We start from the raw sequence: 22,039 nt of genomic DNA, 5'->3' as shown, positions 1-22,039 counted from the left end.
CAAAAGACAAACAATAACAAATGCTGGCAAAGTTGTAAAGAAAGGGGAACCCTCCTACACTGCTGGTGGGAATGTAAATTAGTTCAGCCATTGTGGAAAGCAGTATGGAGGTTCCTCAAAAAACTCAAAATAGAAATACCATTTGACCCGGGAATTCCACTCCTAGGAATTTACCCTGAGAATGCAGGAGCCCAGTTTGAAAAAGACAGATGCACCCCTATGTTTATTGCAGCACTATTTACAATAGCCAAGAAATGGAAGCAACCTAAGTGTCCATCAGTAGATGAATGGATAAAGAAGATGTGGTACATATACACAATGGAATATTACTCAGCCATAAGAAGAAAACAAATCCGACCATTTGCAACAACATGGATGGAGCTAGAGGGTGTTATGCTCAGTGAAATAAGCCAGGCAGAGAAAGACAAGTATAAGATGATTTCACTCATCTGTGGAGTATAAGAACAAAGAAAAAAGTGAAGGAACAAAACAGCAGCAGAATCACAGAACCCAAGAATGGACTAACAGTTACCAAAGGGAAAGGGACTGGGGAGGATGGGTGGGAACGGAGGGATAAGGGGGAAAAAAAAGGGGGCGTTACGATTAGCAGACATAATGTAGGGGATGGGGGGCACGGGGAGGGCTGTACAACACAGAGAAGACAAGTAGTGACTCTACAGCATCTTACTACGCTGATGGACAGTGACTGTAATGGAGTATGTGGGGGGACTTGATAATAGGGGGAGTCTAGTAACCATAATGTTGCTCATGTAACTGTACAGTAATAATACGAAAAAAAGAAAGACTCCAAAGGAAGTCAATTCGCTTGATAAATGGCTGCAAAATAGGTGGCCTACCAGCCAAAAGCAAAAATAAATGCATTAGTTTCAAGTTATATAGAAAACCAAACATGGAGTTATAAACCAAAGTCACAATAACATTAGCTTTTAGGCTAATATTTGCTTTCCTAAAAAAAAATGTATTTGTTCCTTAAATCGTGTAGAAAACAAAAAGTACAGTACACACCATTATTATAATAATAATAGCTTTTATAATTGCCCAGATATTTGCCTGTATCGGTCTTTGTCTCTCCACATGGTTGCTGTCAAGTCACCATCTGCCATCTTTCCATTTCACCTGCAAAACTCCCGTGACATTCCACGCCAGTCAGGCCTGACTGTCACCAACTCCCTCGGCCTTTGTTTATCTAGGAGTGTCTTAATTTCTCCCTCACTTTTAAAGGACAGTTTTAACTGGATAAGGGTTCTTGGTTGACAGTTTTTCCTTTTGGCTCTTGAATATACTGGCCCACTGCCTTCTGGCCTCCAAACTTCCTGAGGAGAAATCTGCGGATGATCTTATTGAGGTCCCCTGGATGTGACAAGTCACTTCTCTCATGCTGCTGTCAAATTCTCTCTTTGTCTTTGCCTTTCAATGGTTGGTCACAGTGTGTCTCAGTGTGGGTCTCTTTGAGTTCATCAAGCTTGGAGTTCTTCACACTTCTTGTTTATAAGTTAATGTTTATGTCTTTCATCAAATTTGGGAAGTTTTCAGTCATATTATCTTCATATATTCTCTCTGCCCTTTCATTTCTCTTCTCCATCTGGGACTCCCACAATGCATATATTGGTCCATTTGATGATGTCTCACTGGTTTCTTAGGCCCTACTCATTTTTCTCCAATCCTTTTTCTTTCTGCTTCTCAGACTCAATAATTTCCACTGTCCTGTCTTCAAGTTCGCTGATTCTTTCTTCGGCTTGCTCCGATCTGCTGCTGAATCCCACTAGTGAGATTTTCACTTTAGTTAGTGTACTTTTCGGCTCCAGAATTTCTTTTTGGTTTCTTTTTAACTTTTTTATCTATTGATATTTCCATTTGTTCATTCATCATTTTCTTGGCTTTCACATCTTCTTTAGGCATCTTTAAGAGAGTTGTTTGTGTTTGTCTAGTAGAGCCGCCATTATGTCTTTCTCAGGAACAGTCTCTGATGATTTAGTTTTTTCCTTAGAGTGGGCCATATTTTCCTATGGCTTTGCCTTGTGATTTCTTGTGGAACACTGGACATTTGAATCTAATAATACGGTAACTCTGGAAATCATATATTCTCTCTCCCTGTTTTTTGCTATTGCTTTTATTTTTGATTTTCTGATTGCTGTAGACTGTTTCTGTGCCAAGAATCAGCCTGAGGTGTCAAGTTAAGGTCTTCTCAGTTCTTTTCTTAGTCTTTCCCTGGGCATGCACACAATCACTTTCTAATGTTCCCTCTGTATGCATTTGCTTTGAATGTCCTGGTCTTTAATGTCTGACTCCAAAAAGGTAAAAAAGGGAAAATGAAGGAGAGAAGGGCATTGGCCCTTTAAATCCCCTGGAAGTCACTGTAGTCAGAGGGGGAGGGGCTGCAGCAGCTGCCACCTGCCATCTCTGTGTTGAGAAACAGCAATCAGCAATCAGACCACAGATCCCCAACATTTCGTGGACGGGGCCTTTTTTGCCCATCCTGTCTCCCACATGCTATGCACAAGGTGCTCCAGGGTCATGTGCACAGCTGCCTGTCGGGGGGCCGGGAGTGGGGGTGGGTAGCTGCTACTGTGCTAAGAGCTGGAATTGACTGAAATTAGTGACAATTCATGGTCCAGGTCTTCCTCTGGGAGCTCAAGACCTCCAAGACTCCAGAGCTCCTTCAGACGGTCGTGCCCCTACAGCTGGCCCACATCAGGGGGAATTCCTCGTGCTTCCTGCTCCGCCATCTTCCCAGAATCCTCCCTTCAGTGTCTGATCTAGAACAGCATCCCACCCCACTTTTTGGTCATAAAATTGACGGCCAGTTCTCTCATGGAATGTCTCATGTTCTGAATTTGGATGATTGCTTCCTATCCGTCCAGGTAGTGTGTCCCTCTGTCCCCTATTTCCTTTAAACTGGACGTTAATGTAGGGTACTGGATAAAAACAGTCCTTCCTTCTTACCCTAAATCATAAAGATGCTGTAACAAACCCCACAACCCTTCATGAACTGGACATTAGATTACATTCCGTTAGACTCAGGGAACACCTTTTGGCAAGACAGCGCTGTGTGTCTTGTGCTGCACTGCGTTGAGAGGCATACAATGGCTGCTTGTCTACCACCCCCGTGCCCCGTCCACTGGTCCTGGCACCGAGAGAGTCCCCAGGCGACACAGTGAAACCTTATCTCCATATATTCTGGATATTTGTACCTTATCAGATATGTGATTTGCAATTATCTTCTTCCATTCTATGGGTTGCCTTTTTACTCTGTAGACAGTGTCTTTTGATGTACATTTTTTTATTTTTCGAGAAGTCCAGTTCGTCTGTTTTTTCTTTTGTTGCCCATGCATCTTTGGTATCATATCCAAGAAATCATTGCCAAATCCAGTGGCATGGAGTTTTGTCCTTTGTTTTCTTCTAAGGGTTTTATTGTTTTAGATCTTACATTTAGATCTTTGATCCATTTTGAGTTAATTTTTGTATGTTGTGTGAGGTAAGGGTCCAACTTCATTCTTTTGCGTGTGGATGTCCAGTTTTCCCAGAGCCCTTTGTTGAAAAGACTGTCCTTTCCCCACTGAGTGGTCTTGGCACTCTTGTTAAAAATCAGTTGACCACATGGATGGAGCTAGAGGGTTTATGCTTAGTGAAATAAGCCAGGCAGAGAAAGACAAGTACCAAATAAAGCAAAACTGAAGGAACAAAATAGCACCAGACTCACAGACTCCAAGAAGGGACCAGTGGTTACTAAAGGGAAGGGTTAGGAAGGGGTAGGTGAGGGCGGGTGGGGAGGGAGGGAGAAGGGGATTAAGGGGCATTAGGATTGACGCATGTAATGTAGGGGGGTCACCGGGAAGGCGGTGCAGCTCAGAGAAGACAAGTAGTGACTGTAGAGCATCTTACTACGCTGATGGACAGTGACTGCAGTGGGGTGCGGCGGGTGGGACTTGATGATATGGGTGAATGTAGTGACCACAATGTTGCTCACGTGAAACCTTCATAAGATCGTATATCAATGATACCTTAATTTAAAAAATCAGTTGACCATTTATTTCTGAACTCCTGACTCTATTCCATTGATCTATATAATTGTCTTTATGCCAGTCTTACACTGTTTTGATCACTAGTTTTCGTAGCAAGTTTTGAAGTCAGAGACTGTGTGTCCTCTAGCGCTTTTTTTTTTGAAATTGTTTTGACTATTCTGGGTCTCCTGAGATTCAGTGAATTTTATGATGGACCTTTCTATTTATGTAAAAAAATTAACCATTGGAATTTTGATAAAGATTGCATTGAATCTATAGATTACATTGAGTAATACATTTTTTATTAAGGTATTATTAATATACACTGTTATGAAGGTTTCACATGAGCAACATTGTGGTTACTACATTCACCCCTATTATCAAGTCCCTCCCATACCCCACTGCAGTCACTGTCCATCAGCGTAGTAAGATGCCACAGAGTCACTACTTGTCTTCTCTGTGCTACACTGTCTTCCTGTGACCCCACACACACCATGTGCACCAATCATAATACCCCTCAGTCCCCTTCTCCCTCCCTCCCCTTTGGTAACCACTAGACCCCTCTTGGACTGTGAGCGGTAATACTGACAATATTAACGATATTAAATCTCCCAACACATGACCATGGGATGTGTTTCCTGTTCATATCTTATTTCATTTCTTTCTGCATTGTTTTATAGTTTTTATTACATAGGTCTTTTACCTGCTAGTTAAGTTAATTTCTTATTCTTTTTGATATTACTGTAAACAGAGTTGTTTTTTTAATTTCCTTTTCAGAGTGTTCATTGCTCATGTATAGAAATGCAACTGATTTTTGTTGCTGACCTTGTGCCCTGCTACTTTGCTGAATTTGTTTATTAAGTCTTAACAATTTTTGTGGAGGCTTTAGAATTTTCCATATGAGATCACCTGCAAACAGAGATAATTTTACTTCTTCTTTTCCTCTGAATGCCTTTTATTTCTTTTTCTTGCCTGACTGCTCTGGCTACCACTTCCATTACTCTGTCACATAGAAGTGGCAAAAGTGGGCATCTCGCCACGTTCCTGATCCTGGAGGGGCAGCTCTCGGTCTCTCACCGTGGAGTGATGTGTTCACTGTGGGTTTTCCACAGGTGGTTTTTATTATGGTGAGGTAGTTTCCTTCTATTCCTATTTTGTTGAGTGTTTTTATCATGAAAGATGTTGAATTTTGTCAGATGCTTTTCTGCATCAGTTGGGGTGATCATGTGTTTTTTCCCTTCATTTTACTGTTGTGACATATTACATTGATTCGTTTTCGTATGTTCAACCATCCTAGCTTTCCAGAAATAATCCCACTTGTCATTGTGTTAATCATTTTACTATTCTGATGAATTGCGTTTGCTAGTATTTTGTTGAAGAATTGTACATCAATATTCATAAGGGATATTGGTCTGTAGTTTTTTTTCTGATATCTTTGTTTGGCTCTGATATCAGAGTAATGCTGGCCTTATAGAATGAGTTAGGAAGTGTTCCAATTTCTTCAGTGTTTTAGAAAAGTTTGAGGATTGGTATTCTTTTTTTTTTTTTTTTTGAGAGGGCATCTCTCATATTTATTGATCAAATGGTTGTTAACAACAATAAAATTCTGTATAGGGGACTCAATGCACAATCATTAATCAACCCCAAGCCTAGTTCTCGTCACTCTCCAATCTTCTGAAGCATAACGAACAAGTTCTTACATGGTGAACAAATTCTTACATAGTGAATAAGTTACATGGTGAACAGTACAAGGGCATTCATCACAGAAACTTTCGGTTCTGATCACGCATTATGAACTATAAACAATCAGGTCAAATATGAATATTCGTTTGATTTTTATACTTGATTTATATGTGGATCCCACATTTCTCCCTTTATTATTATTATTATTTTTATTTTTAATAAAATGCTGAAGTGGTAGGTAGATGCAAGATAAAGGTAGAAAACATAGTTTAGTGCTGCAAGAGGGCAAATGTAGATGATCAGGTGTGTGCCTGTGGACTAAGTATTAATCCGAGCTAGACAAGGGCAATAAAACATCCACGGATGCAGAAGATTTCTCTCAAAGCAGGGGGGGTGAGGTTCTGAGCCTCACCTCTGTTGATCCCCAAATTCTCACCTGATGGCCCCCCTGCGACTGTGCCTGTCTTAGGTTGTTCCTCCCTTGAGGAATCTTACCCGTCTCTGGCTAACCAGTCATCTTCTGGGGCCATACAGGGAAATGTAAAGTTGGTAAGTGAGAGAGAAGCCATATTGTTTGAAAAGGTTAGCTTTTTACTTCTTTGCAGATTTATGCCCTGTGGCTTCTATGCCCAGCACTTGTCTCGAGGTATCTTTACCACCTGGAGGAATTATGATACTCGGTAAATTCAATATGAGGCACGAATTCTATTTAAGGGTTGTAATTAGGAAGGAAGAAGAAAAGCTATAGAGGTAGCATATGGAAGGAAACATGGGAGGATTGATTATTTCTTTGACATATCTTCTTGTAGAGTAACATAAGTATGTATAGGTTTTAAACTACTAACTAACTTGCACACGCATATTAACATAATAGGAATACGGTGACATAAACAAAGCAAATCTATAATTACCAGCCATCTCCAGTGAAGCCAAGAAAACCAGTTAGGCACCCTAGGCATTTGTGAAAATTTGTCTATGATATGACGGATATTGTCCAACTGTACTTGAACAGTCTGAGAGAAATCAGACAAATTAAAGCAACCCATTTCTGGGATCTGTTCACATCCCATATGTTCTTTTAACCATAGATAGTCTATAGTCATGAGATTTTGGAGCGCTACACCTTGCACCCCTCCCAACTCCTGGTTGAGTTCCAACAGTACAGATCCGGTCAAATTCGTTGTCTCACTGTATGCACATGCCAGCCTAGACATCTCCCTCCTCATTCCAGTGGCAAGTCCAGGAAACGGTGGGGTGGGCGCAGCCACAACCGCAGCATCGCCCGGATCCCTGTGGAGGCTTTTTGATGATCATCCCCCGGCACGAGTCCTCCAGAGAGTGCTGATGCCGGAAGCTCCTTGAGGATTGGTATTCTTATATATTTGGCAGAATTCTTCAGTGAAGCCATCAGGTCCAGGACTTTTCTTCTTTGGCAGATTTTTTTATTATGATTCAATCTCTCTACTAGTTACAGGTCTAGTTAGATGGTCTGTTTTAAATGGTTTAATCTTTGTAGGTTTTATGTTTCTGGAAATTTGTCCATTTTATCTAGGTTATCTTGTTTGTTGGTGTATAATTATTCATTCTTTTTTCTTATAATCTGTTTATTTCTGTGGATTTGGTAGTAATGACCCCACTTTCTTTTTCATTGAAATATTATTGATATACCATCTTATATTGGTTTCAAGTATACAACATGGTGGTTCAATAGTTACTCATATTATTAAATCCTCACCCCCACTAGGGCAGTTACTGTCCATCAACATGGGAAGATGTTGCGGAGTCACTGGCTGTGGTCTCCGTGCTGTGCTACTGTCCAACCAACTTACATTCTGATTGAGAAGTTTTGTGCTCCTCGATCCCCCTCACCCTTCCCATCCACCCACTCCAACCTCTCCCCTGTGGTAACCACCAGCCACTTCTCAGTGTCTCTGAGTCTTTTACTTTTTTGTTCATTTTGTTTTGTTTTGTTTTGTTTTTATATTCCACAAATAAGTGAAATCATATGGTATTTGTCTTTCTCCTCGTGGCTTATTTCACTGAGTATAATACCCTCTAGGTCCATCCATGTTGTCACAAATGACAGACTTTCATTTTTTATGGCTGAATAACATTCCATTGTGTATATGTACCACATCTTCTTTATCCACTCATCTATTGATGAACACTTCCGTATCTTGGCTATTGTAAATAATGCAGCAGTAAACACAGGGGTGCATATGTCTTTTTCGAATCAGGGATTTTGTTTTCTCTGGGTAAAGTCCTAGAAGTGGAATTATAGGGTCATATGATATTTCTGTTTTTAGTGTTTTGAGGGACCTCCATACCGCTCTCCACAGTGGCTGCACCAGTTCACATTCCCATCAACAGTGTAGGAGGCTCCCATTTCTCCACAGCCTCGCCGGCACTTACCTCTTGTCTTTTGGATGGTGGCCATTCTGACTGCTACTAGGTGAGGTGATATCTCTTTGTAGTTTTGATTTGCGTTTGCCCTATGATTAGCAATGTGGAGCATCTTTTCATGTGACTGTTGGTCATCTGTATGTCTTCTTTGGAGAAATGTCTGTTCAGGTCCTCCAAACCTGTTTTTTAGTCTGGTTCTTTGTTTCTTTGGTGTTTAAGGTGTATGAGTTCTTTATATATTTTGGATGTTAGCCCCTGATTGGATAACTGATTTACAAATATATTCTCCCATATATATGTTACCCTTTTGTTCTGCTGATTTTTTCCTTTTGTTCCTTTGTTGTACAGAAGCTTTTTAATTTTAGTTGTAGTCCCACTTGTTTATTTTCATTTTGTTTCCCTGGCTGAAGGAGGTCTTTCCAGGAAAAAATTGTTCATGCTTATGTTCAAGAGATTTGTGCCTGTGTTTTCTTCCAAGAGTTTTATGGTTTCATGACTTAGATTCAGGTCTTTCATCCATTTCAAGTTTACTTTTGTGTATGGGGTTAGACAATAATCCAGTTTCATGCTCTTACATGTACCTGACCAGTTTTCCCAACACCAGTTATTGAAGAGACTATCTTTTCCCCATTGTGTATTCATTGCTGCTTTATCATATATATGAGTTAATTGACTATATATGCATGGGTTTGTATCCAGGCTTTCTAATCTATTCCATTGATCCATGGGTCTGTTCTTGTGCCAGTCCCATACTGTTTTGATTACTGTGGCTTTGTAGTATACCTTGGAGTCAGGGAGTGTGATACCCCTGGTTTTTCTTCTTTCTCAGGATTGCTTTGGTGATTTGGGGTCTTTTGTGGTTCCATATGAATTTTAGGATTATTTGCTCTAGTTCATTGAAAAATGCCATTCATATTTTGATAGGGATTGCATTGAATCTATAAATTGCTTTGGGCAAGATGGCCATTTTGACAATATTAATTCCTCCTATCCTTGAGCACAGGATAGATTTCCACTTATTTGTGTCTTCTTTAATTTCTCTCATGAGTATAATAACCACACTTTCATTTCTGATTTTAGTAATCTGAGTCTTCTCTCTTCTTAGTCTATCTCACTAAAGGTTTGTCAGTTTTGTTGATGTTTTTGAAAAACTAAATTTTGGCTTTATTGTTTTTCTATTCTCTATATTGCTTATCTCTGCTCTAATCTTTATTATTCCTTCCTTCTACCTTTTTTTGGGTTTAATTTGCTCTTCTTCTAGTTCCTGAAGTTGCAAAGGTAGGTTGCTGATTTGACATCTTCCTTGTGTTTTTCATGCCAGCCTTTATGTCTATACATTTCCCATTTAACACCACTTTCACTGCATCCCAGTAAGTTCTGGTGTGTTGTGTTTTTGTTTTCATTTATCTCTTTTTCTAATTTCTCTTCTGATTTCTTCTTTGATCAATTGTTTAAAAGTATGTAATTTAATTTTCACAATTTGGGGAATTTTCCAGTTTTCTTCATGTTGTTAATTTCTAACTTCATCCCATGTGATCAGAGAGGATACTTTGTATGATATCTATCTTTTTTTTTGGTATCATTAATCTACAACTACATGAGGAACATTATGGTTACTAGACTCCCCCTATTATCAAGTCCCCCCCACACCCCATTACAGTCACTGTCCATCAGCGTAGTAAGATGCTGTAGAATCACTACTTGTCTTCTCTGTGTTGTACAGCCGTCCCCGTGCCCCCCATCCCCTACATTATGTCTGCTAATCGTAACACCCCCTTTTTTTCCCCCCTTATCCTTCCGTTCCCACCCATCCTCCCCAGTCCCTTTCCCTTTGGTAACTGTTAGTCCATTCTTGGGTTCTGTGATTCTGCTGCTGTTTTGTTCCTTCACTTTTTTCTTTGTGCTTATACTCCACAGATGAGTGAAATCATTTGATACTTGTCTTTCTCCACCTGGCTTATTTCACTGAGCATAAGACCCTCTAGCTCCATCCATGTTGCTGCAAATGGTAGGATTTGCCCTCTTCTTATGGCTGAGTAATATTCCATTGTGTATATGTACCACATCTTCTTTATCCATTCATCTACTGATGGACACTTAGGTCGCTTCCATTTCTTGGCTATTGTAAATAGTGCTGCGATAAACATAGGGGTGCATCTTTCTTTTTCAAACTGGGCTTCTGTATTCTTAGGGTAAATTACTAGGAGTGGAATTCCCGGGTCAAATGGTATTTCTATTTTGAGTTTTTTGAGGAACCTCCATACTGCTTTCCACAATGGTTGAACTAGTTTACATTCCCACCAGCAGTGTAGGAGGGTTCCCCTTTCTCCACATCCTCACCAACATTTGTTGTTGTCTGTCTTTTGGATGGTGGCCATCCTAACTGGTGTGAGGTGATATCTCATTGTGGTTTTAATTTGCATTTCTCTGATGATTAGCGATGTGGAGCATCTTTTCATGGGCCTGTTGGCCATCTGAATTTCTTCTTTGGAGAAGTGTCTGTTCAGATCCTCTGCCCATTTTTTAATTGGATTATTTGCTTTTTGTTTGTTGAGGTGCATGAGCTTTTTATATATTTTGGATGGCAACCCTTTATCGGATCTGTCATTTATGAATACATTCTCCCATACTGTAGGATGCCTTTTTGTTATACTGATGGTGTCCTTTGCTGTACAGAAGCTTTTCAGATTGATATAATCCCACTTGTTCATTTTTGCTTTTGTTTCCCTTGTCTGATATCTATCTTTTTAAGTCTGTGGAGGCTTAATCTGCCATGTGCTGTGCGGTCTGTCCCGGGAGTGCCCAGGGCCCTGGAGGGCACATCGTGTGGTGGGGTGGGCTGCTCTGGGTGTGTCTGTGATCTGGTCGGTCTGTGGTGTTAAGTCCTCTGTTTTCTTACTTACTTCTGTCTGCTGGTTCCGTCCACGACTGAAGAGGACTTCCGTAGAGCTGCTTGTTTCTTCCTTTAGTTCTGTCAGCTTTGGCTTCACATACTCAGATGGTCTGTTGCTAGGCATATAAGTGGTTATAATTATTATATCTTCTCACTGTACTAAACCTCTCGATGTGTGACCAGCAATCAATCTTTTTGTCACCTCCTTAGTATCGCCTCTTCCAGGATGCCACAGAGCTTCACTCACACGGTATCTGGACCTTTCAGACTCGCTTCTTTCACTTGAGAATATGTATTTAAGTTTCCTCTGTTATCTTTTAATGGCTTTCAAAGCTCATTTCTTTTTACTTGGCTTGACTTTTTAAAAATTGGGCTCAGGAGCAACAAATTCTCATGATCAATACACAAATGTATGGTTTCTAGGATGCAGATCACGCCCCTGGGGTGTGCGTGGAGCCCATGCAGGCCTCGCCTCTGAGCAGGAGGAGGCCAAAGCCCCCCGTGTCCCCCCAGTGCTGCGCGACAGGCAGGAGGAAGCCATGCTGTGGGCCTGGCATGGTCACCCAGGCTCCCTTGGGGTCTTTTGGCAGGTGTCCCTTGACAAGGAGCTCGTTGATTTTGGGAGCTGCGTGGTGGGTGAGACTGCCTCCCGGGCCATCACACTGACAAACGTCGGCAGCTTGGGCACCACATTCAGGTTTCTCCGGGTGTCGGAGTCCTGTGAGGTGGACGCCTCCCCGGTGAGTGTGCTGCCTCGGGCCCTCCTTGGCCACAGCTGCTCAGCAAGACTCTCAAGAGGCTGTGAGCTCCAAGAGGGTGTCAGTGCCTGCAGGGACCTCAGTGGACCCAGCCTGGGCTAGAGCCGAGCAAGGTGGAGGGACCACCCTGGGCCCAGGGTGCCACCATGGGGATGTGCAGCCCCCCAGTCCAGATTACGGCCAGCCTCTCCACATGGGGCCCTCCCAGCAACGGGAGCCTAGTCAGTTGAGTGGGAAAGGTGAGTGGGAAACTGCCAGTAAAGGTGTCATGTTCTCTTCACAGAACGGCCTCTTGACATACAAAGACAAAGGTTTTTATGATAAAATTGTCCCCAGCTTTTCCAAGGGGCACAAGGATGGCGATGAGTCCTCCCCTCTAGACGCCCCAAGCCCGAAGGAGTCTGGGAAATTGGGCAGCAAGGAGCTGGAAGTGGGTCCTGCAGGTGAGCCGGGCACTCCCAGCCTCCAGTCCCAGGGCCCCAGCTGTCTGACAGACGGGCAGAGCCCCCTGAGCACCCACGGCCTGCCTGGAAGCTGTGATGCACCCGGAAGCGTGTTGTCAGACAGTGGGACAGTGTGGAATTCTTCCAGGGATTTGATTTTAAGTGACTGTAAGTAAGAAAACATCTATACATTCGAGTAAATACTGGTGACGGAGGACTGATGTTTGCATTCATACCAAAAGTAACAGGACTCCAGGGCAGCCCCAGCCTAGGGCCCACCGGTCTGCCCCTGGGGGTTGCCCTCCTTGCCGCCCCTGGGGGTTCCTCTTGGGACATTTGGGGAGCCCTGCCACAGGGGTGCAGCAGCTCCTGGCTGAGGGGCAGGGGAGGAGGGCTGGGAGGCCGTGCTGAGGACAGGGCCCTGGGGGCCCTGGGCTGTCTGGGCTCGCCTGAGCCCTGTCGCTGCAGCAGCACTGCGACAAGGGGCAGTGTGAACAAGAGACGCAGAGTGGACGCCCCTGCCAGTCACTGCGCTTCAGGGGGAAGAGGGCTCCCTACAGGCCTGTGATGCCACCTGCCATGTCCTTGCTGCTCCTCGCCACCCTTATAGTTTTTCCACCCTCAGACACATGCCCAGAAAAGGCTGGTTCTTCCAGTTCAGCTTTTGTACGAGTGGAGCCTCCGTGGGCACATTCCTTCCTAGGTGTGCACCTGTCTCCACCTGGGCAGGTGGCTCTTTCCATGAATACACCTCAGGCCCAGACCCCACCCCGTGGCCCACAGGTGGGCTGCCCACTTGGGGCTCCGCCTCTGCACCCCGCTGCATCACAGCACAGAACAGCCTGCTCGTTAGCCAGCACCCAGCTCTTTTCCAGCATGGCTGTGCCCACTCACGCTCCCATCAGCAGCATCTACAGCCTTCCCCGCCACCTCGGCCACCACGAGCCACAACTGGCTATTTAAACCTAAAGTAGTCGAAATTAGGTCAGTGAAAATCCAGTTCCTCCTTCATAGCAGCCGTATTGCCCACAGGAAGGCGGCCCTGCCACCGCAGAAAGCCCCTTCGCACGGCTGCTGGTTATGTCCGTCTCAGACGTCGGCAAAGGGCACGTCGCTGAGACCTCCGTCTCTTTTTCCCAGATCACCAGGGGCATTGTCTTTTCACATCCCTGTCCTCTATTCATAGTTCCTTTTGTATGAACTGTCTGTTAAAGTTTCTCACCCACTTTTCTGTAAAGCTGTTTGTCCTTTTCTTATTTATTCACAAGAGTTCTTCCACACCCTGGATGCTTAGCCCTTTGCCTGTTAGGAATGCTGGAAATACTGCCTCCAAGTCTTTTTACTCCCTTTACACTCTCTTCTCTTAAATCAGAGTTCTTAATTTTAATACTTTCAAATCTACCCATCATTTCTTTTGAAGTTTATGTTCTTCATGCCTTCATAACAGATGATTTTCTCCTGTCCCCGGGTCATAATGACGTAAGACATGGCTTTTATACGCAGGCCTCTGACCTCTCTTGAACAACTTTTGTGCGTGATGTGAGGTGGGCGCCTCAGCCCTTCCTCCCCGACGTGGACATCCAGTCGTGCCTGACACACGTGGAAAAGACTTTCCTGTGCCCAGACTGATTCGCCATCTTTGGTACAAGTGAAGTGAATCTCTGGGCAGGTTTCTGGGCCCCCTGCTCTGGTCGGTTACTGTGCCGTAACTGTCTTCGTGCAGAACCACGCTATCCTGGCTATCGCTGCTTTAGAGCAGGGCTTAAAGCCAGGTTGTGCAGGTCACCCGACTGGATTCTTTTTTTCCCCAAGATACTTGCTTTGGGTATTATATATTAGACATTTAGGTTGCATTTCCATATAAATTTTAGAAATAGCTTCTTGATGTCTATAAAGAGCTGAGTGTAACTGGCAAGGGAATCCACTGATCAGTTGGGTGTCGATGGATTTGGGGGACTGACCTCTCACCAGCACTGAGCCTTTCAGTCCAAGAACATGGACTTTAACTGGTCCCCGAGGACTTTAATTTTATCAGCAATGTTTTATAGTTCGCGGCACAGGGATCTTACGTTTCAGGTCTGTTTATGCCGTCTGATGATCTTTGAGCTCCTGTGGGGTATTTAATCCATTTACATTTATCGTGATTTTTTATATATTCTGACTAGCTTCTGTCATTGAATTTTGTGCTTTATATTGGTCCTGCTTTCTTTTCTTTTCTTTTTATTTTGTCGATCTTATTTTCTGGTCTTTTAGCCTCTCTGCTGCTTTTCCTCTCTGCTAATCATAAAGCCCCCTGGTCTTTGAAGTGGCCCTGAAACAGGAGCCACACACTCCCCCTCACCCCCGTCACCGGCTGTCCCTGCTGGAGGCGGGTCTGTGTCGCCGAGGGGCTCCCGAAGCCACGAGCACCCCATGTGAACCCAGGTGCACCTCCTGCCTTGGTATCTTCCCAACAGTCCAGGGAACCATCTTTCAGAAACAAAGGTTGTCTTTGGGGTCACAACCAAACAGCAAGGAGAGGAGAGACCCTGGTGTGCGGACAAGTGGCTTTGTCGATCCATCCGCTCCCACCTCCTGTTCCTCTGCCTGTTGAGTCACATGACCATATGCCTTGACCGTGGAATTCAGCCCCCTTCGCCCCAAGGAGCACTCACAAAGGTGGGCCCACCATGGGTCAGCAAGGGCCCTCTTCTGAGTGGAGTTTTGGGCACACGGGAATCCTCACATCAGCCCAGCTCCCAACATGGGCTCCTGAGACCTGCTGATCAGAACCTCCTATGGCTGCAGCATGGGGCATGCTAGGAATGAGGCCACCCAAGGGGCCCACCCAAGGCGGTTTGACAGGGGACCCTGCATGGGCAGAACCGTCAGAGAGCTGCCTCTGGTGGAGGGGTGTCCAGTCAATGAGCAAACAACAGCCATGGCAGGGACGCAGCAGTAGAGCCCCCAGCCCAGCTCTGGGGCAAAGGGGGGCTCCCCCTTGATGAATGCAACCCACAAGCCTGGTCCTCATGTGGGCTTGCAGCCTGACTCAGCCCACATCATGCTCCACACGAACTATCTCCGGCAGAAACTTCAGGAGAATGTGGTCCTGGGCTGGAAGAGTTCCAGGTACCCGGCCACACAAAGGCAAACCATCTCCGGGAAAGGGCGCTGCACTCAGGACTCAAGGAATTCCACAGACAAAGCCCCAGGAAGCACACACTCAGTCCAGTCGCCCAGCATCTTCATCAAGACACTGGCAGGACCCAGCAATTCCACTCCTGTGACTTCACCCAAAGAAAACAAAATCCTGATTTGAAAAGACATATTCCCCCCTATGTCTATCACCACATTTTTTGTAATAGCCAAGATATGGAAGCGACTTAAGTGTCTATCAGTAGATGAATGGATAAAGGAGATGTGATGCATGTGCACAATGGAATATTACTCAGTCATAAAAATAAAAGAAATCCTGCCATTTGCAATAACATGGATGGATTATGCTCAGGAAATAAGCCAGGTAGGGGAAAAAGACAAATACCTTATGATTTTACTTATATGTGGAGTATAAAAAGAAAGCAAAACAGAAGGAACAAAACAGCAGTGGACTCACAGTCTCCAAGAAGGGACTAGCGGTCACCGAGGGGGAGGGGAGTAAAGGGGCCCAATAATTCACAACCACAGTGCAAGCTGATCATGGGGACTATCGAAACACTGTGACGTACATTTGAAACCAACGTAAGATAGGATATTAATGATACTTTAATAAAAAAAAAGAAGCAAGATGAGACTGCTGCCAGTGGGTCTCCTTTAGGAAGCGTTCTTGTCCTTATGTTTCTACGTATCACTTGCTCCAGTAGTACATGTATATATTAAAGCCTTTGCTACTTAAAAAAAAAACAAAAAGTCACTGGCAGTATGTAGAAAGGGCTGGCGTGTCATAAGCAAGGGTCCGTCCTCGGAATTCAAGGCTGGCTCAGCATTCAAAACTCATGGAATGAGATTCTCTGTTTCTCCAACAGGCCGAGGAAGAAACACACGATTGTCTCGCTGAAGCAGAAAAAGCACTTGATGACATTCAATGACCATTCTCAAGCGAAACTCCCAGCGAACTAGGAACTGAAGAGAATTTCCCCAACCCGATAACAGGCATCTTAAATAAGATAAAGATGCAGCCAGCATCATGCTTAACAATGGAAGGTCGACTGGTTGGATGCTTTCCCCAGGGACGGGAAATACAGCAGAGACGCACGACCAGTCCTGTTCAGTGCGTGAAGCAAGAAGAGGAACGACACAGGGAGCTGGAGAAGAAAGAAACAAGACTATCTTTATTCATGGGTAGCATGATTATCTATCCAGAAAATCACAGAGTCCCCAAAAATCTATTTCTAATAGTAGAAACTTAACCATTGGAAGTTTAGTATTTATAAGCATCATTTACAACAGCACCAAAAATATGAACTACCGAAGTTATAAAGCTAAGAAACGATGTGCAGAGTCTTTATGCTGAAAACCACACAAGTCTGATGAAAGAAATCAGAGCCTCTGCACGTGGGGAGGCCTGTGGGGTTTGTTGGACCAAAGACTCAATATTGTCAAAGTGTCAATTCTCCCAAACAGACTGTAGAAGACTCCAGTTCCAGTCAAAATCCTAGCAGGAACTTTTATGAAAATTGACAAGCAGATTCTAAAATTTACATGGAAATCCAAAGGACGTAAAATGGCCAAAACAATTTGAAAAAAAACAACTGGTAGACTCAGACTACCTGATTTCAAGGTGTGCTGTAAGGCTACAGTGACAAGACAGTGTACTGTTGGCAGAGAGGGACACAGGTTCGGGGGACAAACTGGAGTCCACACAGACCCACCCATACAAGGCCAGCTGGTCTTCACAGAAATGCAGAGTAATCCCTTGGAGAAAAAACAGTTTTCTCAGTAAATAAGACTTTAACAATTAGATAAACACATGCCAAAAAATGAACTTCCACTCACTCCTCACACTGTAAACAAAAATTATTCAAAATAAATCATAGACCTAATTTAAAACCTAAAACTGTAAAACTTTTGAAAAAAGAAAATGTGTGACCTTGGGTCAGACATAGTTTCCTTAAATGACATCAAAAGCATGATCCATTTTTTTAAATTATAAACTGGACTTCATCAAGACTAAAAATATGTGCTCTTCTAAAGATGCTGTTAAAAGAATGAAAAGATAAGCCACAGACTGGCAGAAAATACTAGCAAATCGGTATCCAAAATATGAAAGGAACTTCCAAAACAATCCAGTTTAAAAATGGGCAAAAGGCTTGAACAGACATTTCACCAAAGAAGATACATGGATAGCAAATAAGATGTGGAGGAAATGCAGATTAAAACCACAGAGGGATGTGACCACACCCATTAGAATGGTTGGATGAAAAGCAAAAAAAAGCCCAAGAAACTGACAATAACAAATGCTGGTGAGGAGCGACTGTCACCCTCACCCCCACTCCAGGAATGCAGACCGGCACGGCCACCCTGGAAGACATCCCGGCAGCTTCCTACGAAGTCAAGCGAATATCCTGCCACCCGGCAGTCCCACTCCCAGGCTTTCACCAAGACAAACGCAGGCACATTCAGAGGCGAGGTGCACGGGGTCAGGAAGGCAGGCTCGCAGAGAATTTTCCATGATGTCCACACAGGTCCCAGCCACACCCAGAAGTGTGTGCATGTCCACGCTGTGACTGAGGAAAGCCTTCCTAGCCACTAGCAAGCCACACTCTAGACTTTCTGAGAGTCACGTGTTCCCAGCAAGCAGGTCCACACAGGGACACCGTGACACCAACCACATAGGGTGAAGCAGCCGACCCCAGGGCTCAGGTCCAGGCTGTCCCTGCGGTTACTCCAGAAGCAGGCAAGGACATGAACATCAGGTGACCCCAGGACCCAGACATGGCACCACAACCCTGTGGGGCAGTAACTCAGCCGTGCCAGCTGCAGGTGGTATCCGGGCTGCAGAGCCTGGGGCTGACGGCAGCCAGGCACCTAGGCTCCCCGTCCTGCCTGGCCCGGGAGCCTGGGAGAGGCCGGAGGAGAGCTCTGGAAGGGACACTGGCCGCTCTCCTGTCCACCTCTGTTCACGAGAGGACACCGCTTTCAGGGCCTCCCTGATACATGACCTGCTGGTGCTCCCCAGAACCCTGAGGGCTGGGTCAGAGTGCACAGCCCAGCGGCGCAGAAGCAGTGACCACAGTGGACTGGCAACAAGCAGGCAGACAAACTAAATAACCAAAAAATTAGGCCATGAAATTCGGTCATAAAGGAATGGTCCTTGAAAGGTGGCTCCATCTGAAGCCTTGCAGTCTTGGTGGCCCCTGCCACTCCGGTGGGTCACTAGAAAATGGCGGTGGCAGGATGGGTCTCACCCTGGCCTCTGCCCTCTGGGTAGTGGGCCCCCTATCGGCATGAACCTGGGGCCACGGTAACAGCCACCAGGGCCAAGGGCCAGAGCTGGTGGCTGTTTGTATGTCGCCCCCCACCACCACCCTGTGGTCCCCATCCTGAGGGGGGAAACGGAGGCGCAGAGCGCCGGGAAAACCTCCTCTGCCTCAGCCCAGCCCAGGGCCCCACCCTGCTCTGCTCCTGTACGGTTGGGTGGTGGTTCTTTGCAGAGCCAGGCCAGAGGGAGGGCTGGAGCCACCCCGCTGTCCCCGACCCTGAGACACCCTCCTGTAAGGGCCTCAACTAGCCCTGGCGAGGGCAGGAGATGAAGTGGGCAGTACAGTCAGAACCAGCTGTCTGGATGGGCGGACCAGACAAGCCACGACAATGGGTGGTCTCAGGGGAGGGGCTGGGCTAGCCAAGACAGGGCAGGAGGGGGGTCGGGTCACACCCAGGCACCTCAGCGCCCCACGGGCCCCCAGCCTGCCAGCCAGCCCTCATGTCTGGATTCTCTTCTCTTCCAGAATCGGAGGGCATGACCGTGCCCACCATCACGGCCTTACCTGTCGGTGAGGACCAGGTGGAGATCTCGCTGGGAGAGGTCAGCAAGGCCTCCTGCCCCAGGGCCAGGCAGGGCCATAGCAGCAGAGGAGTGTCCTGGGTGCAGGGCAGTCAGTCCGGCTCAGAGGCGAGCCAGCAGCAGGGCCTCCCTGGCCCGAGGAGCGTGTGTGTGCGTGTCTGTGTGTGTGGTGGATTCAGGACCACAGAGGAGAGCAAGCACGCTCAGAGATGGGGACGGGGGAGGTGTCAGGCTGCCCTTCACCTCATCCCCTTGGCTGGGGTCCTGGGAAGTAAGTCCTTGCAGGTCAGGGCCAGGCTCAGGACCAGCATCTAGGACTGGCAGGGACTTGGCCCTTGGTGGGGACAGCAGGAGGTCCTGTAACAGAGACAAACCAGCCCTGACACCTCTCATCATCTCCTCCTGTGCAGGTGACAGAGGGCGACATCAGCCCCTTCAGCTCCATCAGAGTGCCTGTCATCTTCACCCCCGTCGTCCCAGGAGCAGTGCACACCAGGTTCAAGGTCATGTTCAAGAATCAGCAGTGCCCAGCAGTGAGTATCCCGCTGACCCTTCCCTGGGCATCGGGGCCCCACCCACCAAAGCCATGGGGCAGCTGCCTGTGCAGCCCCCACTTGGACAGTTAGTGGCACACATATGAGCACACATGTGCAAGCATCCATGCATACACAGAGAACATGTGCATGTACACCATGCATATGCACACGTGGATGCACATGCACACAGAGCCCTTGCTCAAAACCACTAGACATGTCTCTCCTAATTTCCAAGTAGGTAAAAATTTTATTCATCATTTTTAATCATTTGTTTATAAGTTTATTAAATTATGCTCAGAGAATATAATCTGCAAACTTTTTTTTTTAATTTATTAAGGTTTTCTTTGGGACCAAACATAAGATTGAGTTGCTAAATGTGAGATGTGCATATGAAAAAGTACATTTGTTTAGGGGCTGTAAACATGGTAACTGGATTCTTCACATTATTCACACCCCCGCATGTTCCTTCCACATGTCTGTCTCCCTGGTGACTGTACTTTTACATATCTGACAGGTGGGCTTCAAATGGCTGCTTTATTGTTTGGTGCATGAGTGTTTATGCTTGTTTCCCCATCATGACCTGTGCCTTTGACCAGAACCAAACACCCCCGTTATGATGCTGCTGTGAATTCTAGCTGACCTGGTGACAGTGACAAGGCTGTGCCTCCCTCCTGTGGTTGGGGCCTGTCATGGCCCCTCTGGTCCAGCACACTCACCCTTTTCTTCCAAGCTGTCCGCGAAGGGGCCGGGTCTGTGTGCCGACCCGGCCCTCCCCGCCCTTGTGGGAGCACCCAGCTCCCAGTGGGACACTGACACCGTGTGTTCCTCCCCCATCGGTGTCTCTGTCCATCGCCTACTTCAAGACATCAGTTCCTCTTCTTGGATTCTCTCATCTTCATCAGTCTCACCAGGTCGCTCTCTGTTTGGGAATTCTAGTCCCCACTCCATGGAGAGCGCCCTCAGATCCCCGTGACTTTCTGTCCTTGTGAGGATGGATGGGCCCCTAGCAAGCACCCCACTTCCTTAAGACCAAATTAAAGTACAACTTTGTCTCCCCGGGATGTGCTCGGTCTTTGGCCCTCAACACGCACATAGGAATTACCAGGTTCTCCTCTGAGGGTGCCCCACTGCTCAGTTCTCACCCGGCGTCAGTGGCCATGCTGCCCAGAGTGGCTGTTGCCATTGGACTGGGGGCTGCTGGGCTCTGGGGCACCAGCTCGCCCTCCTCCTCACCCATTGTGCATGTCTGCTCCAGCCCATTTCCCTGTGAGAACGAGTCTGGCGCAGATGCTTCCTGGAACCCAGAGGGACAGTACACATCTCCAGAGTGTCAGCAACACCCATGGTGCCTCACATGCCCTGCAGGCCCCACAGGACCCCACACACCCCACAGGACCGCACAGGACCCCACACGCCCCACAGGCCCCACAGGACCCCACACGCCCCACAGGACCCCACATGCCCCACACACCCCACAGGACCTCACAGGACCCCACAGGACCTCACAGGACCCCACACACCCCACAGGACCCCACACACCCCACAGGACCCCACACACCCCACAGGACCCCACATGCCCCACAGGCCCCGCAGGACCCCACACGCCCCACAGGATCCCACAGGACCCCACATACCCCACAGGACTCCACACACCCCACAGGACCCCACACACCCCACAGGACCCCACACGCCCCACAGGACCCCACATGCCCCACAGGACCCCACACACCCCACACGCCCCACAGGCCCCCACACGCCCCACAGGCCCCAAGGCCAGCACATCAGGACAAGGCCCACTACTCCTGCATCAGCTCCATCTCCCCTACCCAGGGCCTCCTGACCCTCCAGGCCCCTGACCATTGCTCTCCCTGCAGGACACCCATGAATCCCCAGCCCTCCTGAGACCCAGGATTCAGGGGTCTGGCTGGAAAAGCCAACAGCCAAGGTCTGAGTCCAATGTCCCGGCCTGTGGAGTCCTGTGAGCTTCTGTTTTGGGTTGGCCCGGGCACAGCATGCAGCCCACACCTCTCTGTGTGATGCATTATCCTGTAAGGAAAGGACTTATGAACAACAGCTAGAAATGTTGGTGATGATGAAGCCGTGTGACGGTTACATGGCAATCCATTATGCTGTTCTTTTTATGTCTGAAAATTTTGATAGTAAATATGATATTTTACATTATACGATGTGGATAGGTGCCCAGAACTCCCAACGGTGGGTAGTTTAGTGATTGGCCGTCCCATACGTGCAAGTTGCAAGCCGCCGCCGCTAGGTGGTGTGCGGACACCGTGGGGTCACCCCCGGGGGCGGGGAAAGTCC

General features: G+C 46.5%; 1 protein-coding gene across 4 annotated transcripts in view; it reads left to right on the top strand.

The window, feature by feature from the left end:
* CFAP74 (cilia and flagella associated protein 74) overlaps positions 1 to 22,039 on the top strand; it is a 66,251-nt gene that overhangs the window by 25,132 nt on the left and 19,080 nt on the right. For all 4 annotated transcript variants that reach the window (XM_073233024.1, XM_073233023.1, XM_036999788.2 and 1 more), the window contains 4 exons: positions 11,592 to 11,741; positions 12,043 to 12,202; positions 19,129 to 19,205; positions 19,595 to 19,717. In XM_073233024.1, coding sequence (XP_073089125.1) covers positions 11,592 to 11,741; positions 12,043 to 12,202; positions 19,129 to 19,205; positions 19,595 to 19,717 — 510 coding nt within the window. The remainder of the gene's footprint in view (positions 1 to 11,591; positions 11,742 to 12,042; positions 12,203 to 19,128; positions 19,206 to 19,594; positions 19,718 to 22,039) is intronic.

The sequence above is a fragment of the Manis javanica genome, chromosome 4 (genome assembly GCF_040802235.1).
Source record: "Manis javanica isolate MJ-LG chromosome 4, MJ_LKY, whole genome shotgun sequence".
Classification (NCBI taxonomy): domain Eukaryota; kingdom Metazoa; phylum Chordata; class Mammalia; order Pholidota; family Manidae; genus Manis; species Manis javanica.
This window is presented reverse-complemented; position numbering and strand designations above follow the sequence as displayed.